Here is an 18471-nt window from a genome sequence, read left to right as displayed (position 1 = left end):
GAAATTCACCAGGTTTGGCAGATTCTGTAGAGAGAGAAACAGAGTTAATGTCGAACCTGAAATGACTCTTCTTTGGAATTGTTTCAATTGGCAGAGTCAGTTCAACAAAGAGACTGACTAAAATTATGAAAATAGACTCAAACTTTCCATTGTTATAATCAGCATGACCTGTTTGAAACTTTAACAATAGATTATCTGGGGAAAGACATGCAGCATCATTCTTACAAATACATATTCATATGCAGCCCGGTTTCAACGAAACGAGTACTCTTTGTTCCATTGAGTCTGCACAAACAACTATTCTAAATATGTACTAGTTCCATTTCCAGTACTTGGCCTTAAAGTTATGAGATTTCATGTGGTCATCCAAATACTCTGTAAAAAGCTCCCACCTCAACTACCCTCCTAGGCAATGTATTCCAGGCTCCCACTGCCCTCTGGGTGAAAACCATTTTCCACAAATCCCTTCTAAACCTTCTGCTTTTCATCTTAAAATTATGCCCTTCTGCTACTGAACTTTAAACTGAGGGGAACTGCTGCTTTTTGTCCACCATGTCAGTGCAGCTTCATCTCATGCACTTTAATCAAGTCTCCTCGCAGCCTTCTCTGCTCCTAACAACCAGAGCTTACCCAGCCTCCCTCCACAGTCCTCCATATTGGCTGCACGTTCAGTCGGAGCGCGGCTCCTTTCTCCTCTGGACTCTAGGCTTCCAATCCAATATTCCTACACCTGACATCTCCTCTCCCAACCCCTCAATTACAACAGTTTACATTGGTACCAGCCAGCACTCCCAGCTCATTACTGTTATACACTTCAACACCAGTCATTATTTGGAAACCAGTGCCGTGAATGCTACATATTGTAAGGTTGAACATTCAAACATTCAACATTGTTAGGTTATAGAAAATCAAGCTGGTAAGGTTTAATTATTTATGTGTCACAAAATAAATTGCAAAGATACATCTTTAATATAAATTCTGAATTTAAAAAAAGAACCAATCAATATTAATAACTTGCATTTGTAACACTTAAATAAATTCTCACTTCAAAGCAATGTATAGAGAATTGGGCAGCAAACAATTGAGCCTTTCATTCCATTGATCTATTTAGGTATTTAACCTCCTCAGAATTTCTCTTCCTTTATTATATTTAATATAATCCTATATGGAGTTCTTTTCTCTGTCCAATACTTATCTGGCTTCACCTTAAATGCATTTATTCAAATCTCCTCAGCTGCACCCTGTGATACAAATTCCACAAAAAAAAACCCACAAAAGCAGATACTGTACCCAAGTTTTACCTGATATGGTGGACAATACTCAGTGACCTCCACTCTTATTTCATCAGAAATGTGACAGCCTTTATCTTGCAGGGTGGTTAAAATATAGTAGATTAAGCAGGGAGAATCTGCATGGCTCCAGGCTGCTGTCAAAATCACCAGACCCTCTCTGGAAGAGATACAGGCAACAAGTTTGTGAGAGGCACATTTTTATTCAGTAAGGGAATAAGGGGTTACAGGGAAAAGGCAGTATTTACCATCATTCCCTCTCTGTATCTAAATTTTCCATTCCATCATCCATGTCAACACAAATTTCCTAGCTCTTTACAACCTTCTTCTCTAATCATCTTGCTGTATTAAACTTTCAACCCATGCACCAAGTACACAGAAATGGTGATGTTTTGGAACCAAGGTAAAGGGAATTTGTTTCAGTGTTGCTGCCTTTACTGAATAATCCTAACTCTCCCTCAATCATTAACCACTTTCACAATACCCCTCCTCCTACACTGCAAAAGTCTTTCTCACTGATCTGGTACTGACACCACCTTGAGCTTCTAAACTCTGGTCCCCAATGGACATTCTTCAAAAACCCTGCGTCCACTGATCAATCTTTTAAAGCTACCATCTTGTGACCTTCCCTCAAATCTCAAACTAGACCCCCATCTAACCTTTCACTACTAATTTGAAACCTTATAAATAAGCATCCAAAATACAAGCAGAACAGTTAAGAAGTTTATTGGCTGGTTGAACTGGTTATGCAGCTAGATCTGATGTCAGATATGACCAAACTTGGAGGTGTAGTGGACAGTGAAGAAGGTTACCTCAGATTACAACAGGATCTGGACCAGATGGGCCAATGGGCTGAGAAGTAGCAGATGGAGTTTAATTCAGATAAATGCGAGGTGCTGCATTTTGGGAAAGCAAATCTTAGCAGGACTTATACACTTAATGGTATGGTCGAAGGAGTTTTGCTGAACAAAGAGATCTTGGAGTGCAGATTCATAGCTCCTTGTAAGTGGAGTCGCAGGTAGATAGGATAGTGAAGGCGGCGTTTGGTATGCTTTCCTTTATTGGTCAGAGTATTGAGTACAGGAGTTGGGAGGTCATGTTGCGGCTGTACAGGACATTGGTTAGGCCACTGTTGGAATATTGCGTGCAATTGTGGTCTCCTTCCTATCGGAAAGATGTTGTGAAACTTGAAAGGGTTCAGAAAAGATTTACAAGGATGTTGCCAGGGTTGGAGGTTTTGAGCTACTGGGAGAGGTTGAACCGACTGGGGCTGTTTTCCCTGGAGCGTCAGAGGCTGAAGGGTGACCTTATAGAGGTTTTCAAAATTATGAGGGGTATGGATAGGATAAATAGACAAAGTCTTTTCCCTGGGGTCGGGGAGTCCAGAACTAATGGGCATAGGTTTAGGGTGAGAGGGGAAAGATATAAAAGAGACCTAAGGGGCAACTTTTTCACGCAGAGGGTGGTACATGTATGGAATGAGCTGCCAGAGGATGTGGTAGAGGCTGGTACAATTGCAACATTTAAGAGGCATTTGGATGGGTATATGAGTAGGAAGGGTTTGGAGGGATATGGGCCGGGTGCTGGCAGGTAGGACTACATTGGGTTGGGATATCTGATCGGCATGGACAGGTTGGACCGAAGGGTCTGTTTCCATGCTGAACATTTCTACGACCAGTTGGAACAGAGCACCTGTTAAAAAATGCTTTAATTGAGATGGTGTTGGGAGGATACAAACAAAGAAATTAAATTCACAGAAACGTGCTCTTAATTTTCCAGCTGGGGAAACTGAAGTTAGTCATTTGTTAGTGATGATCCACATGAAAACTTTCCAGATGGATATTCAAGTATGACAGAGTTCATCTAAACTTATAAACAAAATATTGTTCATTGGACTGGGAAGCTAATAAAAGTACTCGCACTAGTGGATAGGTACAAAGGTGTATTTGCCTAATCTTCTGAAGGAAATTTTCTACATTGGGCAATCTGAGAAAATAAAATCTGTTGAACATCGTGGATAACCATCTCTTGAAGTCATGGTAATGCAGAAAAAAGGTTGCGGAGTAACTTTGCTAGGGTGAAGGAAATGTTGCAAAGAAGAGATTTCCAAAACAGAATGAGTTAAAGAATTCACCAATTTGTCAGACTGTTTTTCAAAGAGAAACAACTGGCCTAGAATATTATGAGGGAGACATCTGGTGATATGATGAAAACATGGAATAATAAGATGAGACCATGGAATAGTCACTGAGATCTACAGCACAGAAAAAGTCTCTTTAGTTCATGGAGTCTGCATCGGAGAAAAATAACCATCTAATTCTTCTAATCCCATTTTCGAATAGTTGGCCAATAGCTTTGCATGCTTTGGCATTGCAAGTGCTCAGGAAAATACTTAAATGTTATAAGGATTTCTGCCTCAACCACCATTTTAGTTAAGCAACTTGAGAAAACAATTCAAAATTGCAATGCACAGCTAGCATTGTGTTACAGAATAGGGAAATTTTTTTCTTTGATTGCTTTACAATATTTGTACATGTGAAAAAATGATTTAATCTTTAAAGAACAGGGAATATCATATCTGTGAATGAGTATTTGTACTGTAAAATGCAACAAAATGCATTTTCTTCTTTGATTAGTTTTGGATAGCCTATTATCAAACATTTGAGTGTAGGGAAAAGGATGAGAATCGGTTAAATATCTGGTTAATCACAAATTGTTAAACCTGTTGAATGTTAAGAAGAAATGGGTAGTGGTTATTCATTGTCTGAGTACATTTCAGGAGCACCTGTAACACTGGATGTGGGGCGAAAGGGCAAGACGGAGAGTCAACAACTTCTCTCCACAAAAGTTGTGCACCTTAATTTCAATTTATCTCCAACTGGCTTAGAATCTATCAACATACATAATTGGCAGAGTTGCCTCATGTAGAAGAGTATAATTTGTAATGCTCATAAAGCAGAATTCTCTGCTTGATCATCACAATTAGTCAGGATAGATTCCATTGCTTGCAGGTTACAGGTTTGGATCTTTGCCTCCCAGAGAAGGAAATCAAACAGGCCAGGTCACGACAAACACATTATATTCGTTCTGCAAAGGCAAGGGCTTAATGGATCGAGTAATCATTTCTCAAGCAAAGCTATTATGAAAACAGCCTTGCTGTTATTTTGCTATTTCCTAGCTGCACTGAAAGGATGGAAAGCCTACACAAATAAACAGTTGAAATTAATTTTACCTGAAACTAAGTAAATGTACCAAAAAGATGATAAATCCCACTTACTTGCTCAGCTGCAAGTCCAAATATTTCATATTGATTGTAGACTTAGTGGCTTCATAATTTTCATCATCTCCCTTGGGGGAACAGAAGAATAAAGCATAAAAGTTAAAACCTCAATTCCTTTGAGGGTGGGGGTCAGAGTGTGGAAATTTATTTTCAGTTTTATTTCCCTTTTCTGTTCTCCTGTAACTATTTGCAGTTGAAGTGTTTAGTCATGAACAAACTGCTGGGACCCATCAACAAGATATGCAAAAAGCCCAGAAGAGCAGTCACCTTCCCCTCCAAATAAAGTTCATTACTCCCTGCCCCAAATCATATAGTGGACTTGTATTTAGTTTTACCATTCAAATTCAAACCTGCAAACTGGAAATTAGACTGTATGACTGCACACAATCAGCAAGAGATCACAAGACAACTGATAGGTCAGACACTAGGGTAAAATTTATATCAACACATTAGAAAAAATTTACATTCATCAATATATGTCCTTCTTTACAGGCACAGCGGTTAGCACTGCTGTCTCAGCGCCAGGGACCCGGGTTTGATTCCAGCCACGGACGAATGTGTGGAGTTTGCACATTCTCCTTGTGTCTGCATGGGTTTCCTCCCACAGTTCAAAAACATGCAGGTCAGGTGAATTGGTCATTCTAAATTTCCCATAGTGTTAGGTGCATTAGTCAGAGGGAAATGGGTCTGGTTAGGTTACTCTTCGAAGGGTTGGTGTGGACTGGTTGGGCCGAAGGGCCTGTTTCCACACTGTAGGAAATCTAACCTAACCTAATCTAAACCCTCAAACTCTACACAATGTGAATGGAAACAGTCAAGTCTTTCTAATACATCTTACCCAGATAGAATCCCCCAGATCACCTTTCATTGATCTGTTTAAGTCCCAGCTGAAAATGTGGCGTTCAGATGTCTCATCCACTTCCCATTTATTCAGACTCGAATTCGTCAGTGTGTAGAAACACTCGTTTTCCACATCCCACAATACGGAACTCAGCTGTTACAGAAAAGAAAATCCAACAATACACTAGATCTACAATTCTTACCAAAGCAAACAGCAACAATTTATAATTTACAATTTATAACATTTTGACTTGTAATAGCAAAAAAAGTTTCTTCCTAGATAATAAATTTAAATATTCATTTATTCAATACCCAAAGGGTAAAACCAACAGATCAGTCAGTCGTACGTAGATCCAAACTACCTTTAAGTCTTACCACAACATCAGCAGCTGGTGTCAAAATGCCAAAGAGTGATGAGACTCTGCGCCCAAGTCCCGATAGCATTCCCTGTCCCTGCTGCACAGGGCGGAAGCTCACTTTGCCTGAACCATCTGGTGTTAATCGTAGCAATTGGTTCTTCTGGGAAGCGAGAATAAATCCACCACCCTAAAAAGAAACCTAAAAATGGTTAGCTTCTGACTACTTAACAGACTTAGCACAAAGCCAAATGAGGATCAAGGAACCAGTTAAAAGAAAAAAGCTCCATCAAATCTTCAAATGCCAAAGTACAGTCCAAATTCACCTGTTTAATTTTGAGTTGTAGGTGATATTTACTTCAGGTGGTCACAATGTGCTTTTCTAACCAGAATTATAATAGTTTGATCTACAAAGTCGGCTTCTCCATATTCTGCAGGAGGTCAACAGACTGAAATCTTTTAACCAAAGCAATTTGTGGATAGACAGCAAAACGGGAGCCCAGTATTCCAAGACATTTCACATATGGTGCTGCACGATATTGTTTTCAGTTTTGACAACTCAAAAATACAGAATACCTAACATCCATTGTTTCCTCAGTCAGGATTGGAATGCCTGCTGCAGTGCTGCGTGCCCTTGACGAAAGGTAGCACGGGTATAGGTTACAGACCCTTACAGTACATTCACTTATTCGATAGATCTCCTATCATGGGACTCACCGAAACTGCCGTCAGACACTTCCAGTCATTGCCAAAGTCCAGAGCGATTTCTGTGCAGGATTCTTCATGGGTCATATTGGGCCAGTAACATATCACCCCTTGTCTGGAAACTGCCATCACTGACACAGACTAGAAAACAAAGTGATAGCATTTTAACAGAGATCAGTTGGGCAAACCTTCTCTGAAGTGCTACTAATGCAATTATGTTCTTTTCAAAAGGTGGAGATCAAATCTGTACACAGTACTCCAAATGTGATCTTTTCAATAACCTATACAAACTGTAGCAAAACATCTATTTTTATGGTCCACTCTTTTATAATAAACATCACATGTGCCACCCAATCCTGCAGTATCTGTAAGCTAACTTGGTAATCATTTACCAGGACACCCAGATCCTGCTGTACCTTCAGTTCTGCAACCTCTCCCCATTTAAATAATCTGCCACTTCACTTTGCTTACTGCCAAGATGAACAAGTTCATATTAAGCCATTATTCTATTCTCAATTTTCAGTGAACTGATGGAAGATGTGATTAAGTGTGTGGAAAATCAGCACTTAATCACAAGTGCTCACTAACACTTTGAATTTTGCCAGGGTGTCGCAGCTGCTCATTACATCCTTGCTTTAGATAAAGGAGTTAAATTCTAGAGAGTAAGTGAGAGTGATTGCCATGGTCATCAAAGCAGCATATGACCAAGTGCAACATCAAAGAACCCTATCAAAATTCTCACCCGTTTGATGAATGACCTGGAATAAAGAAAGATAATTATGGTTGATGGTCAATCAACTCAGCCTAAGGATATCACTGTGAGAGTTCCACAGGGTAGTGTCCTTGGCCCAACCATTTTCAGCTGCTTCATCAATGACTTTCCTACCACCACAAGGTCAGACATGGGGATACTTGCTGATGACCAACAATGTTCAACACCATTTGTGACTCCTCAGATACCAGAGACATTCATGTCCTCATGGAGTAAGGTCCGGACAATACCCAGGCTTGAGCTGACAAATGGCATGTATTATTCACAGACACAGAATATTCAGCCCATCATGCCCGCACCACCTCTTCAAATGAGCATCATTACCTACTGCCAATCTCCTGGTTTTGTTCCAAATGGTTTCTAAGCAAGTAACCATCCAATGCCCTCTTGACTGCCTCAATTAAACCTGCCTCCACCACATTTCCAGGCAGTACATTGCATTCTTTAACTACTTGCCAGAAGTACTTTTTCACAGCACTTTATGCCTACGCCTTCATTTGTCTTCCTTTTGAGGACAGCCTCTCCATATGTATTCTACCCAGCCTATTCATGATTTTGAAAATCTACATTAAAATCTCCTCTCAGCCTTCTTTGCTCGATACATTTGCACCAAATAAACGCCAAGCAATGACCATATCCAAACAAGAGAGAATGTAACCATCCTCCCTTGACAATCAATCGTGTTTTCACCACTGAATCACCCACTATCAACACCCTAGGATTACTACTGACCAGAAACTGAACTGGACTAGCCAATATAAATACATTGGCTACAAGATCAGACCAGAGGTTGAAATTCCAGTGTACCCCTGAATTGTCAAAGCCTGTCTTTTTACAAAACATGACAAGAGGACTGTGAATATTTGCCACGTGTGGACGAATGCAGCCTCAACAACAATGAAGAAACTTGACACTCTCAAGGACAAAGCAGCCAATTCGATTGTAGCATATCTAACACAACTTTACCACAGGCACAGATAGTCTGTAGTGCACACCAGCTAAAAGATGCATTGCAACACTCACCGAGCTCCTTACAAAGCAGTTTCCAAACCTGTGACCTCTACCACTTAGGGCAAGGGCAGCAGGTACTTTGGAACAAGTTCCCCTCCAAGTCTCACATCATGATTCACTGTAACTGGGTCAAAATCCTGCAATTCCTTCCCTAAAAACACTGTGGGTGTCCCCAAGGACGACTGCAGTTCAAGATGGCAGCTCACTCTCACATCCTGTCAACAGGCAATAAATGCTGGCACAATCAGCAATACCAGTCTCTGTGAATGAATAAAGACTGATGCTTCACTTAAAGCTGTGTTTTTCAGGAAAAACAAACACTGTTTTATGTGGGGATTTGCAGTACATGTTATGCTTTAATAGCAGATGCATGCAATGTCAAAAAGTAATTTCAAAGTAAACTCAGTTCTGGTCTCTAATTTTAACTGCCCAATGACTGAGTCTGTTTTAGTTGTCTTCAATATTTGAAATATTTTTCACAACGTTTTTAAAAAGCATTGGTCAAATACAGATTTTTATAAAATAAGACATACTGGCCTGACATTTATCCATGGATTGAACATAATGTCAGCCAGCTTTTCAATCAGCACCAGTTCCTTAAGATAACACGAAAGCTGATATTACAGGGCTGTTTAAGGCAAATAGTAAAGATGTCTCAAAGGGAAAGCTGGATAAGATCATGAGGCAGAAAGGGATAGTAGAATATCTTGATGAGTTTTTTAAGAAAATTAATTCACGGGACGTGGACATCACTGGCTGTGCCATCCCTAATTGTGCAGAGAGGGCAGTCAAAGGTCAACCACATTGCTACGGGTCTGGAGTCAAATGTAGGTCAGACCAGGTAAGTATGTCCGGCTTCCTTCCTGAAAGGATATTATTGAACTAGTTCGGTTTTTCTCCAACAATCAAAAATGGATTCATGGTCATCCTTAGACTCTTAATTCCACATATTTATTGGTTTTGGTGTACATTTTGTGAAGCCCCATCAGGATTACACTATAAGCATCAAAACAGATCATGTGCACGAGTCCTAAAGTAAGAAGACCAGTAAACCATGAGATGTAGGAGCAAAAGTAATGAACCCCATTGAGTCTGCTCTACCTCCAATGATATTGTGGCTGATCAGACAATCCTGAACTCTGCTTTCCTGCCTTTTCCCTATAAATCTTGCTTCTCCTACTGATAAAAATGTCATCTCAGCTTTGATCATACTTAATCTAACCTTTACTGCAGTAAACAATTCCACAGATTCACAACCCTCAAAGAAATGCCTCCTCTTGTGTCTTAAATGGACAACCCTGCTACTCAGATTAAGCCCTCAAATCCTACACTTTCCCACAAGAGGGAAATAACCTATGCACAATCTATCCTGTTAAGCCACCCAAAAGTTATAGATTCCAATAAAATCTCTTTGCTTCTGAACTCCAACAAGTACAAGCCCAAAGTACTCAACTTCTCCTCAATAAAATCTCTTCATACCCTAGATCAAACCAATGAACCTTCTCTTGACTGCCTTCAATACCAATGTATTTCAGTAGATAACAGCTCTAAAACTGTTCACAGCATTCCAGCTGTGGTCTGATTAGTGCCTCGTATATGACATTTCCCTACTTTTATGCTCCATTCCCTTGGAAATAAAGTCCAATCGCCCATTTGCGTCCCTATTACCCACTGAACCTGGATGCTAGCTTTTTGTAATTCATGCACCAGGATCCTCAAATATTTCTGTACTGTAGCTTTCTGCAGTTTTCCCACTATTTTAATAATATTCAGCTTCTCTATTCTTCCTGCCAAAATGCCAAATCTCACATTTTCCCCATATTAAAATACCATCTGCCAAATTTGAGCTCACTAATTTAAGCTGTTCATATTCCCCTGTGGACTCTTTAATGCCATCCTCACTACTTACTTTCCTAACTATTTGTATGTCATCTGCAAACTTGGCGATAGTATATTAACTTTCAAGTCATTACTGTATGTTATAAATAATTGCGGTCCCAGCACAGTTCTCTGGGGGACACGCCACATAGTTACAGGTTGTCATCTTGAAAGTGTCCCTTTCATCCAAACTGTCTTCTAGATAGCCAATTCTCTTTCCATATTAACACACCAACCCAATTACCCTTCAAGTCACCTTAATGTGCAGTACCTTATCAACAACTTTGGAAATCCAATATATGACACCTATATTCCACGAGATAATATTCAGCTCACTATTCAGCTGACATACTCACTATTGTCTAACCTGCTTGTTACCTCCTCAAAAAAATAATACATTTGTCAGGCATGATTTCACTTTCAAGAAGACGTATCTGTATCATCGATAGTTACAGGTGAGGTGTCGGAAGACTGGAGGTTGGCAAACGTGGTGCCACTGTTTAAGGGTGGTAAGGACAAGCCAGGGAACTATAGACCAGTGAGCCTGACCTCGGTGGTGGGCAAGTTGTTGGAGGGAAGCCTGAGGGACAGGGTGTACATATATTTGGAAAGACAAGGACTGATTCGGGATAGTGAACATAGCTTTGTGCGTGGGAAATCATGTCTCACAAACTTGATTGTTACTTCTTCAAAAAACTCAAAGAAGATTGAGGAGGGCAGAGCAGTAGATGTGATCAATATGGACTTCAGTAAGGCGTTCGACAAGGTTCCCCAGGGGAGACGGATTAGCAAGGTTAGATCTCATGGAATACAGGGAGAACTAGCTATTTGGATACATAGCTAGCTGGCTCAAAAGGTAGAAGGAGAAAGTGAGGTCTGCAGAGGCTGGAGATCAGAGCTGAAAATGTGTTGCTGGAACAGCGCAGCAGGTCAGGCAGCATCCAAGGAACAGGAGAATCGACGTTTCGGGCTTATGCGCGAAACGTCGATTCTCCTGTTCCCTGGATGCTGCCTGACCTGCTGCGCTGTTCCAGCAACACATTTTCAGCTCAAAAGGTAGAAGACCGAGGGTGGTGGTGGAGGGTTGTTTTTCAGACTGGAGGCCTGTGACCAGTGGAGTGCCACAAGGATCGGTGCTGGGTCCTCTAATTTTTATCATTTACATAAATCATTTGGACGCGAGCATAACAGGTACAGTTGGTAAGTTTGCAGATGACACCAAAATTGGAGGTGTCGTGGACAGCGAAGAGGGTTACCTCAGATTACAACTGGATCTGGACCAGATGGGCCAATGGGCTGAGAAGTGGCAGATGGAGTTTAATTCAGATAAATGCGAGGTGCTCCATTTTGGGAAAGCAAATCTTAGCAGGACTTATACATTATCATAGGGAGTCCTAGGGAGTGTTGCTGAACAAAGAGACCTTGGAGTGCAGGTTCATAGCTCCTTGAAAGTGGAGTCGCAGGTAGATAGGATAGTGAAGGCGGCGTTTGGAATGCTTTCCTTTATTGGTCAGAGTATTGAGTACAGGAGTTGGGAGGTCACGTTACAGCTGTACAGGACATTGGTTAGGCCACTGTAGGAATATTGCGTGCAATTGTGGTCTCCTTCCTATTGGAAAGATGTTGTGAAACTGGAAAGGGTTCAGAAAAGATTTACAAGGATGTTGCCAGGGTTGGAGGATTTGAGCTACAGGGACTTGCTGAACAGGCTGGGGGCTGTTTTCCCTGGAGTGTCGGAGGCTGAGGGGTGACCTTATAGAGGTTTACAAAATTATGAGGGGCATGGATAGGATAAATAGACAAAGTCTTTTCCCTGGGGTCGGGAGTCCAGTACTAGAGAACATAGGTTTAGAGCGAGAGGGGAAAGATATAAAAGAGACCTAAGGGGCAACTGTTTCATGCAGAGGGTGGTACGTGTAGGGAATGAGCTGCCAGAGGATGTGGTGGAGGCTGGTACAATTGCAACATTTAAGAGGCATTTGGATGGGTATACGAATAGGAAGGGTTTGGAGGGATATGGCCGGGCGCTGGCACGTGGACTAGATTGGGTTGGGATATCCGGTCGGCATGGACAGGTTGGACCGAAGGGTCTGTTTCCATGCTGTACATCTCTATGACTCTAAGACATGGTGACTTCACTTAATTTTAATTAGGCATTTCTAAATGTTCTGCAATTACATCTTTTATGATAAACCTTGCATTTTTCCAATGACTCATGAAGCTAACTTTTTCTAAAGGTTGTTACATTGGTAGTTTGTCAATCCTTTGGGACTTTTCCAGAATCTAAGGATTTTTGGAAGATTACAACCAATGCATCTACTCACACTATGGCTACTTCCTTGAAAATCAGACGTATCCCATCATGGCCAAGGGACTTACTGTCCTTTGTGATGTTAACTAAACAGTTCATCCAAAATCGTCATTCTTAGCACACATAGGTCCTCACCTGCAATGAACTGTACTCATCTGGATGAGATAAAGCGACCAGGTCTGCAACATATGGGAGATCACAAGGTGGCAACTGGAATTCTTTACATACAGAAAACTGGGGACAGCAGAGAGAAAAAAAGACAATTATTTAAAATAAAGTCTCCAGAAACATACTGAGTGAAACCTGTAGGGTACAATTTTTGTTTGTATTAAATTTTTTGAAAGCTGCAAAGCACTAGATCCAGGTATAAATGTGAAGATTTTCAATCATAATTTAAATTCATAATTCCCTTTATCCCAAAATTCTCCAAATCGTATCAACATGCTTCCTTCCTATTTTCTCTAACATCTCAATTGAAGTAAATGGGAACAGCTGATAATCTACGAAGAGGAGGGGGCATCCATTTGCACGGGTGCATGTGCGTCCATATGGCCCACATGGGTGTGTTTGTGGTGGCTCCTAGTTAAGAAGCCTGTCTTCAAGAAGATGCTTGCCTCATCTTGGTCTTTTCTTCTGGCAACATTGAAATGAATGTTGCTTCCTGTCACTTTTCATTGTGCTTAACTGAACTAGACAGTGTTTACTAAGCATTAACATTTTATTAAATAGATTATTTTCATGAGTTTTGCGAGGATTTGTAGCTCAGCTTGAGGTCCTATATGTAGGTTTGCTCGCTAAACTGGCAAGTTCATTTTCAGATGTTTTGTCACCAAAATAGGTAACATCATCAGTGAGCCTCCAGTGAACCACTGGTGTTAGTTACCCGTTTTCAATTGTGTTTAGATTTCCTTGGATTTGCCATGTCTGTTCCTGTGGTGATGTCATTTCCTGTTCTTTTTCTCAGAGGGTGGTAAATGGAGTCCAAGTCGATGTGTTTGCTGATAGAGTTCTGGCAGGAATGCCAGTCTTCTAAGAATTCTCGTGCGTGTCTCTGTTTGGCTTGTCCTAGGATAGCTGTGTTGTCCCAGTTGAAGTGGTGTCCTTCCTCATCTGTATGCAAGGATACAGTGAGAGTGGGTCATGCCTTTTTGTGGCTAGTTGATGTTCATGTATCCTGGTGGCTAGTTTTCTGTCTGTTTGTCCAATGTAGTGTTCGTTACAGTTCTTGCAAGGTATTTTGTAAATGATATTAATTTTGCTTGTTGTCTGTATGGGGTCTTTCAAGCTCATTAGCTGCTGTTTTAGTGTGTTGGTGGGTTTGTGGGCTACCATGATGCCAAGAGGTCGGAGTAGTCGGATAGTCATTTCCAAGCGGATCACTAACATCAGTGCTTCTCTGGAGGCTCACTGATGATGTGACCTAATATGGTGACAAAATGTCTGAAAATGAACTTTCCAGCTCAGCAAGCAAACTTACATACAGATTGTTTTAAGGCAAGGGTAGCATACAGGGGTCAGGGGACAAACTTTTATTTAGATTTACAAGTTTAAATGTAATCCCCATTGATCAAATTGCTGTCACTGCTCTGCCTGCTGATATGAATTGCACCAGCGCAGGATCAAATCCTTCCCCCTACAAGCGAACATGGGAGCAGAGGAACATGAATAGGCCATTCAGCCCCTCAAGCCTGAATTCAGCATCAGGCATTAGATTGACAAACTCCTTATGAACGGTTAACAGCATCCAGAGTGAGAGATGATAGAAGTTATTTCAATATACGTTGAGTGCTTTCCCCTGGATTACAGCACATTAATTTGGCTAGATGGTGAAAAACCAATTAGCATAGGACAGTTCGATATTCGAGGGAAAGTTCAAGATGACAAACAAACTCATGGACAATGCATGGCTGCAAATAGGATTGATACAACATTATGGCTGGGTTTGCAGTTACCAACAGCTCTTTCAAATGCATCTGAGGTCTACATGGAAGACAAATTTTAAAAAGTTGTCAATTACAAAAAGGGATCCATTAGAGAAAGGATGGGGCACAGAGAGGATTCATGAGGACGTTGTCAGGACTGGAGTAGTGCTGCTATGAGGCAAGACTGGATTGGATGGGATTGTTCTGCCTGGAACAGAGGGGGCTGAGAGGAGATTTGATCGAGATGGACAAAATTGTGACGGGCCTGAATACAGTGAAGAGGGCTATTTATCTTAGCAGAAAGGTTAGGGACTAAGAGGTATTGATTTAAAGAGGTACTGATTTAAAGAGACTGGTGGGAAGATATTTAAGGAAATAGGTTTTCACCCAAAGCATTGCAGGGACCTGGAAATCACTGCCCAATAGGATAGTAGAGACAGTCAAATCATTTAAAAATGGTGAATGGATATACATCTGAAGTCTTGTAAACTACAAGCTACAAACTAAATGTGAAAGAATGGCATTTGGCTGTCGGGCTCAATTTTCAGACATTACAAACACAATGGCCATCTTCTGTTACCTCTATGATTGTAAGAAACTTGTATTTATACATCTTCAGGATCGCCTCAAGCATTTACAATCAGTGAAACAAATCTGAAGTATAGTCACTGTCCTAAGGAAGGATATATGACAGCCAGATTGCGCACAGAAAAATTCCACAAACAACATAGTGAAAATATCAGATTGTCTGCTCTTTACTGAAGGATACACACTGGCATGTACACCAGGGATTTTTTTCCATGAAGTGCAGTGAGATCATTTATATCCACTTGAGTGAGCTTACTAAAATAAGGTTTAACGTTTCATCTGAAAGACAGAACTTCCATCAGTGCAGCATTGATGGGTCAAGTTGATTTTGTACTCAAAACATGGTCAGACACTTGAACTGATAATTTTTTAGCAATAGTCAGCAATGTGTTGAAACACGAAATGAGTGCCTATTACCTTTGAAATGGGCATCTGACCAATCTTCCAGACAATCAGTTTTTCACCACAAACCAGCCAGGCCCATCCATTTTCACTTATTTTAACACTTAAAGGATCGTCTGCTAAAATAAAAGGTGGAGTAAATAAGAACATTTCTTGGCACAATCTCACACCTGTTGTAATACATCTAATACAATAATCAGAGCACACCTTGCTCCCAAAATTGATGACTTTTTTTCAGCTACATTGAGAAAATCAATTTAGCAGAGGTAACCTGGAGGAAGATTTTACAGTGTATATTTTGGACAGTTGACTAGTATAATGTGTTATGGATCCAACCAATGATCCAGCTATTTTGGATCCGGTAATGTGTGAGGAGGAGAAAGGTTAACAAATGATATCAGAATAAAAGATCTCTGAAGAAACAGTTAACTCAGCATGATGTGGAGATGCCAGTGTTGGACTGGGGTGGACAAAGTTAAAAATTGCACAATACCAGGTTGTATCCAACGGGTTTATTTGGAAGTGCTAGCTTTCGGGGTGCTGCTCCTTCATCAGGCAGCGAGTGGGTGTCTTATGATCCTGCTCCACTAGTTACCTGATGAAGGAGCAGCGCTCCGAAAGCTAGATTAGATTAGACTCCCTACAGTGTGGAAACTGACCCTTCGGCCCAACAAGACCCTCTGAAGAGCAACCCACCCATTCCCCTACATTTACTCCTGACTAATGCAGCTAATACTACAGGCAATTTAGCATGGCCAAATCACCCTGACCTGCACATTTTTGGAGTGTGGGAGGAAACCAGAGCACCCGGAGGAAACCCACACAGACACTGGGAGAATGTGCAAACTCCACACAGACAGTTGCCCGAGGCGGGGATTGAACCCAGATCCCTGGCGCTGTGAGGCAGCAGTGCTAACCACTGAGCCACCGTGCCACCCTTCCAAATAAACCTGGTGTTATGCAATTTTTAATTTTCACCACAAAATGGCAGAATTAAGCATTCAGTTTGGGAGTGAGAAACTTGAGTTGGAAACAAACAGATTAAAGAACAGCTCCTTCCCTTTCTGTTATTAGGCTTATGAGTGAACCACTCATTTAAAGTTGATTTTTCTCTGTAGCTATAACACTATATTCTACATTCTGTTCTATTACCCTTATAGAAGGTATGACTTGTCTGGATAACATGCAAAACAATATCTTTCACTGTATTTCAGTACATGTGACAATAATAAATCAAATCAAATTCCTGTACTTAAATATAGATAATCACAACACAACGAGGGCCAGGTTAGCTAGAGCGGACTGGGAAATGTACATAGCGAAAAAGAGGATTGATGAACAGTAGCAGATATTAAAGAAAATAGTTCATGGCTCAGAACAAAGCTATACCCCAGTGAGGAAGCAACTTGAGGCAGGGGATAATCCAAATGTTTAACCAAGGACAGCATTACAATCCCAATGATATTATGTAAGTAACTTACTTGAGAAGATTCTGAGAGATTAGATTACTTACAGTGTGGAAACAGGCCCTTCGGCCCAACAAGTCCACACCGCCCCGCCGATGCGCAACCCACCCATACCCCTACATTGACCCCTTACCTAACATTGACCTTACCATACCACTTACTTAGCATGGCCAATTCACCTGACCTGCACATCTTTGGACTGTTGGAGGAAACCGGAGCACCCGGAGGAAACCCACACAGACACGGGGAGAACGTACAAACTCCACACAGTCAGTCGCCTGAGGCGGGATTTGAACCCGGGTCTCTGGCATTGTGAGGCAGCAGTGCTAACCACTGTGCCACCGTGCACTAGAAACTCAGATTCCATACTCAAGCCTGGCTTTATAGAGTATATTTTAAATTGTTTTGGTTTTATTAAATGCTCTCTCAATGAAACATTAATACATAATGTGGTAGATTTCCCTTCAACAATAAAACAGAATATTTACAGAAGTAGTGGAAATAAAATGAAAACTATGTACTTACAGCAATTTCAAAAACAGTTTAAACATTTAGTAAAATTATGAGGCACTCCTACATCAAAGGAAAGATATACCTGGAGGGTTGGCACTGGAGCCAGTCCAGAGAAGGTTTACCAGGTTGATCCTTGTATGGAGGGACTGCCTTATGAGTCAAGTATGTTGGGTCTTTACTGAAATAATTTAGAAGAATGAGAGGCAACCTTAATGATACAAGATTCTAAGGGTACATAGAACAATACAGCGCAGAACAGGCCCTTCGGCCCTCGATGTTGCGCCGACTGTGAACTATTCTCAGCTTGATCCCCCTACACTATCCCAAAATCATCCATGGGCTTATCTAAGGATTGTTTAAATCTCCCTAATGTGGCCGAGTTGACTACATTAGCAGGTAGGGCACTCCACGCCCTTACCACACTCTGCGTAAAGAAACAGGGTACTTGACAGGGTAGCTGGAGAAAGGTTGTTGTTTCCCTTTGTGGGAGAGTCTTAGACCAGATTACAGAGGAGGAAGTGCGGGATGTTTTGAAATGGTTAAAGGTGGATAAATCCCCAGGATCTGATCAGGTGTACCCTAGACCTCTGTGGGAAGCTAGAGAAGTAATTGCTGAGCCTCTTGCTGAGATATTTGTATCATCGATAGTCACAGGTGAGGTGCCAGAAGACTGGAGGTTGGCAAACGTGGTGCCACTATTTAAGAAGGGCGGTAAAGACAAGCCAGAAAACTATAGACCGATGAGCCTGACCTCGGTGGTGGGCAAGTTGTTGGAGGGAATCCTGAGGGACAGGACTTACACATATTTGGAAAGGCAAGGACTGATTAGGGAGAGTCAACATGGCTTTGTGCATGGGAAATCATGTCTCACAAACGAGATTGAGTTTTTTGAAGAAGTAACAAAGAAGATTGATGAGAGCAGAGCAGTAGATGTGATCTATATGGACTTCAGTAAGGCATTCGACAAGGTTCCCCATGGGAGACTGATGAGCAAGGTTAGATCTCATGGAATACAGGGAGAACTAGCCATTTGGATACAGAACTGGCCCAAAGGTAGAAGACAGAGGGAGGTGGTGGAAGGTTGTTTTTCAGACTGGAGGCCTGTGACCAGTGGAGTGCCACAAGGATCGGTGCTGGG

At 41.3% G+C, this 18471-nt stretch overlaps 1 protein-coding gene across 3 annotated transcripts in view; it reads right to left on the bottom strand.

Moving 5' to 3' along the window:
- nup133 (nucleoporin 133) overlaps window positions 1-18471 on the bottom strand; it is a 61980-nt gene that overhangs the window by 29193 nt on the left and 14316 nt on the right. For 2 of the 3 annotated variants that reach the window (XM_043704244.1, XM_043704246.1), the window contains exons 3-9: window positions 15370-15473; window positions 12578-12676; window positions 6483-6611; window positions 5785-5955; window positions 5408-5563; window positions 4567-4637; window positions 1302-1449 (exon numbers count right to left, since the gene is read on the bottom strand). In XM_043704244.1, coding sequence (XP_043560179.1) covers window positions 1302-1449; window positions 4567-4637; window positions 5408-5563; window positions 5785-5955; window positions 6483-6611; window positions 12578-12676; window positions 15370-15473 — 878 coding nt within the window. The remainder of the gene's footprint in view (window positions 1-1301; window positions 1450-4566; window positions 4638-5407; window positions 5564-5784; window positions 5956-6482; window positions 6612-12577; window positions 12677-15369; window positions 15474-18471) is intronic. The other variant, XM_043704245.1, reaches the window with a different exon arrangement.

The sequence above is a fragment of the Chiloscyllium plagiosum genome, chromosome 15 (genome assembly GCF_004010195.1).
Source record: "Chiloscyllium plagiosum isolate BGI_BamShark_2017 chromosome 15, ASM401019v2, whole genome shotgun sequence".
Lineage (NCBI taxonomy): Eukaryota > Metazoa > Chordata > Chondrichthyes > Orectolobiformes > Hemiscylliidae > Chiloscyllium > Chiloscyllium plagiosum.
Note: the sequence above shows the minus strand (reverse complement) of the source record. Positions and strands in the feature narration are given on the sequence as shown.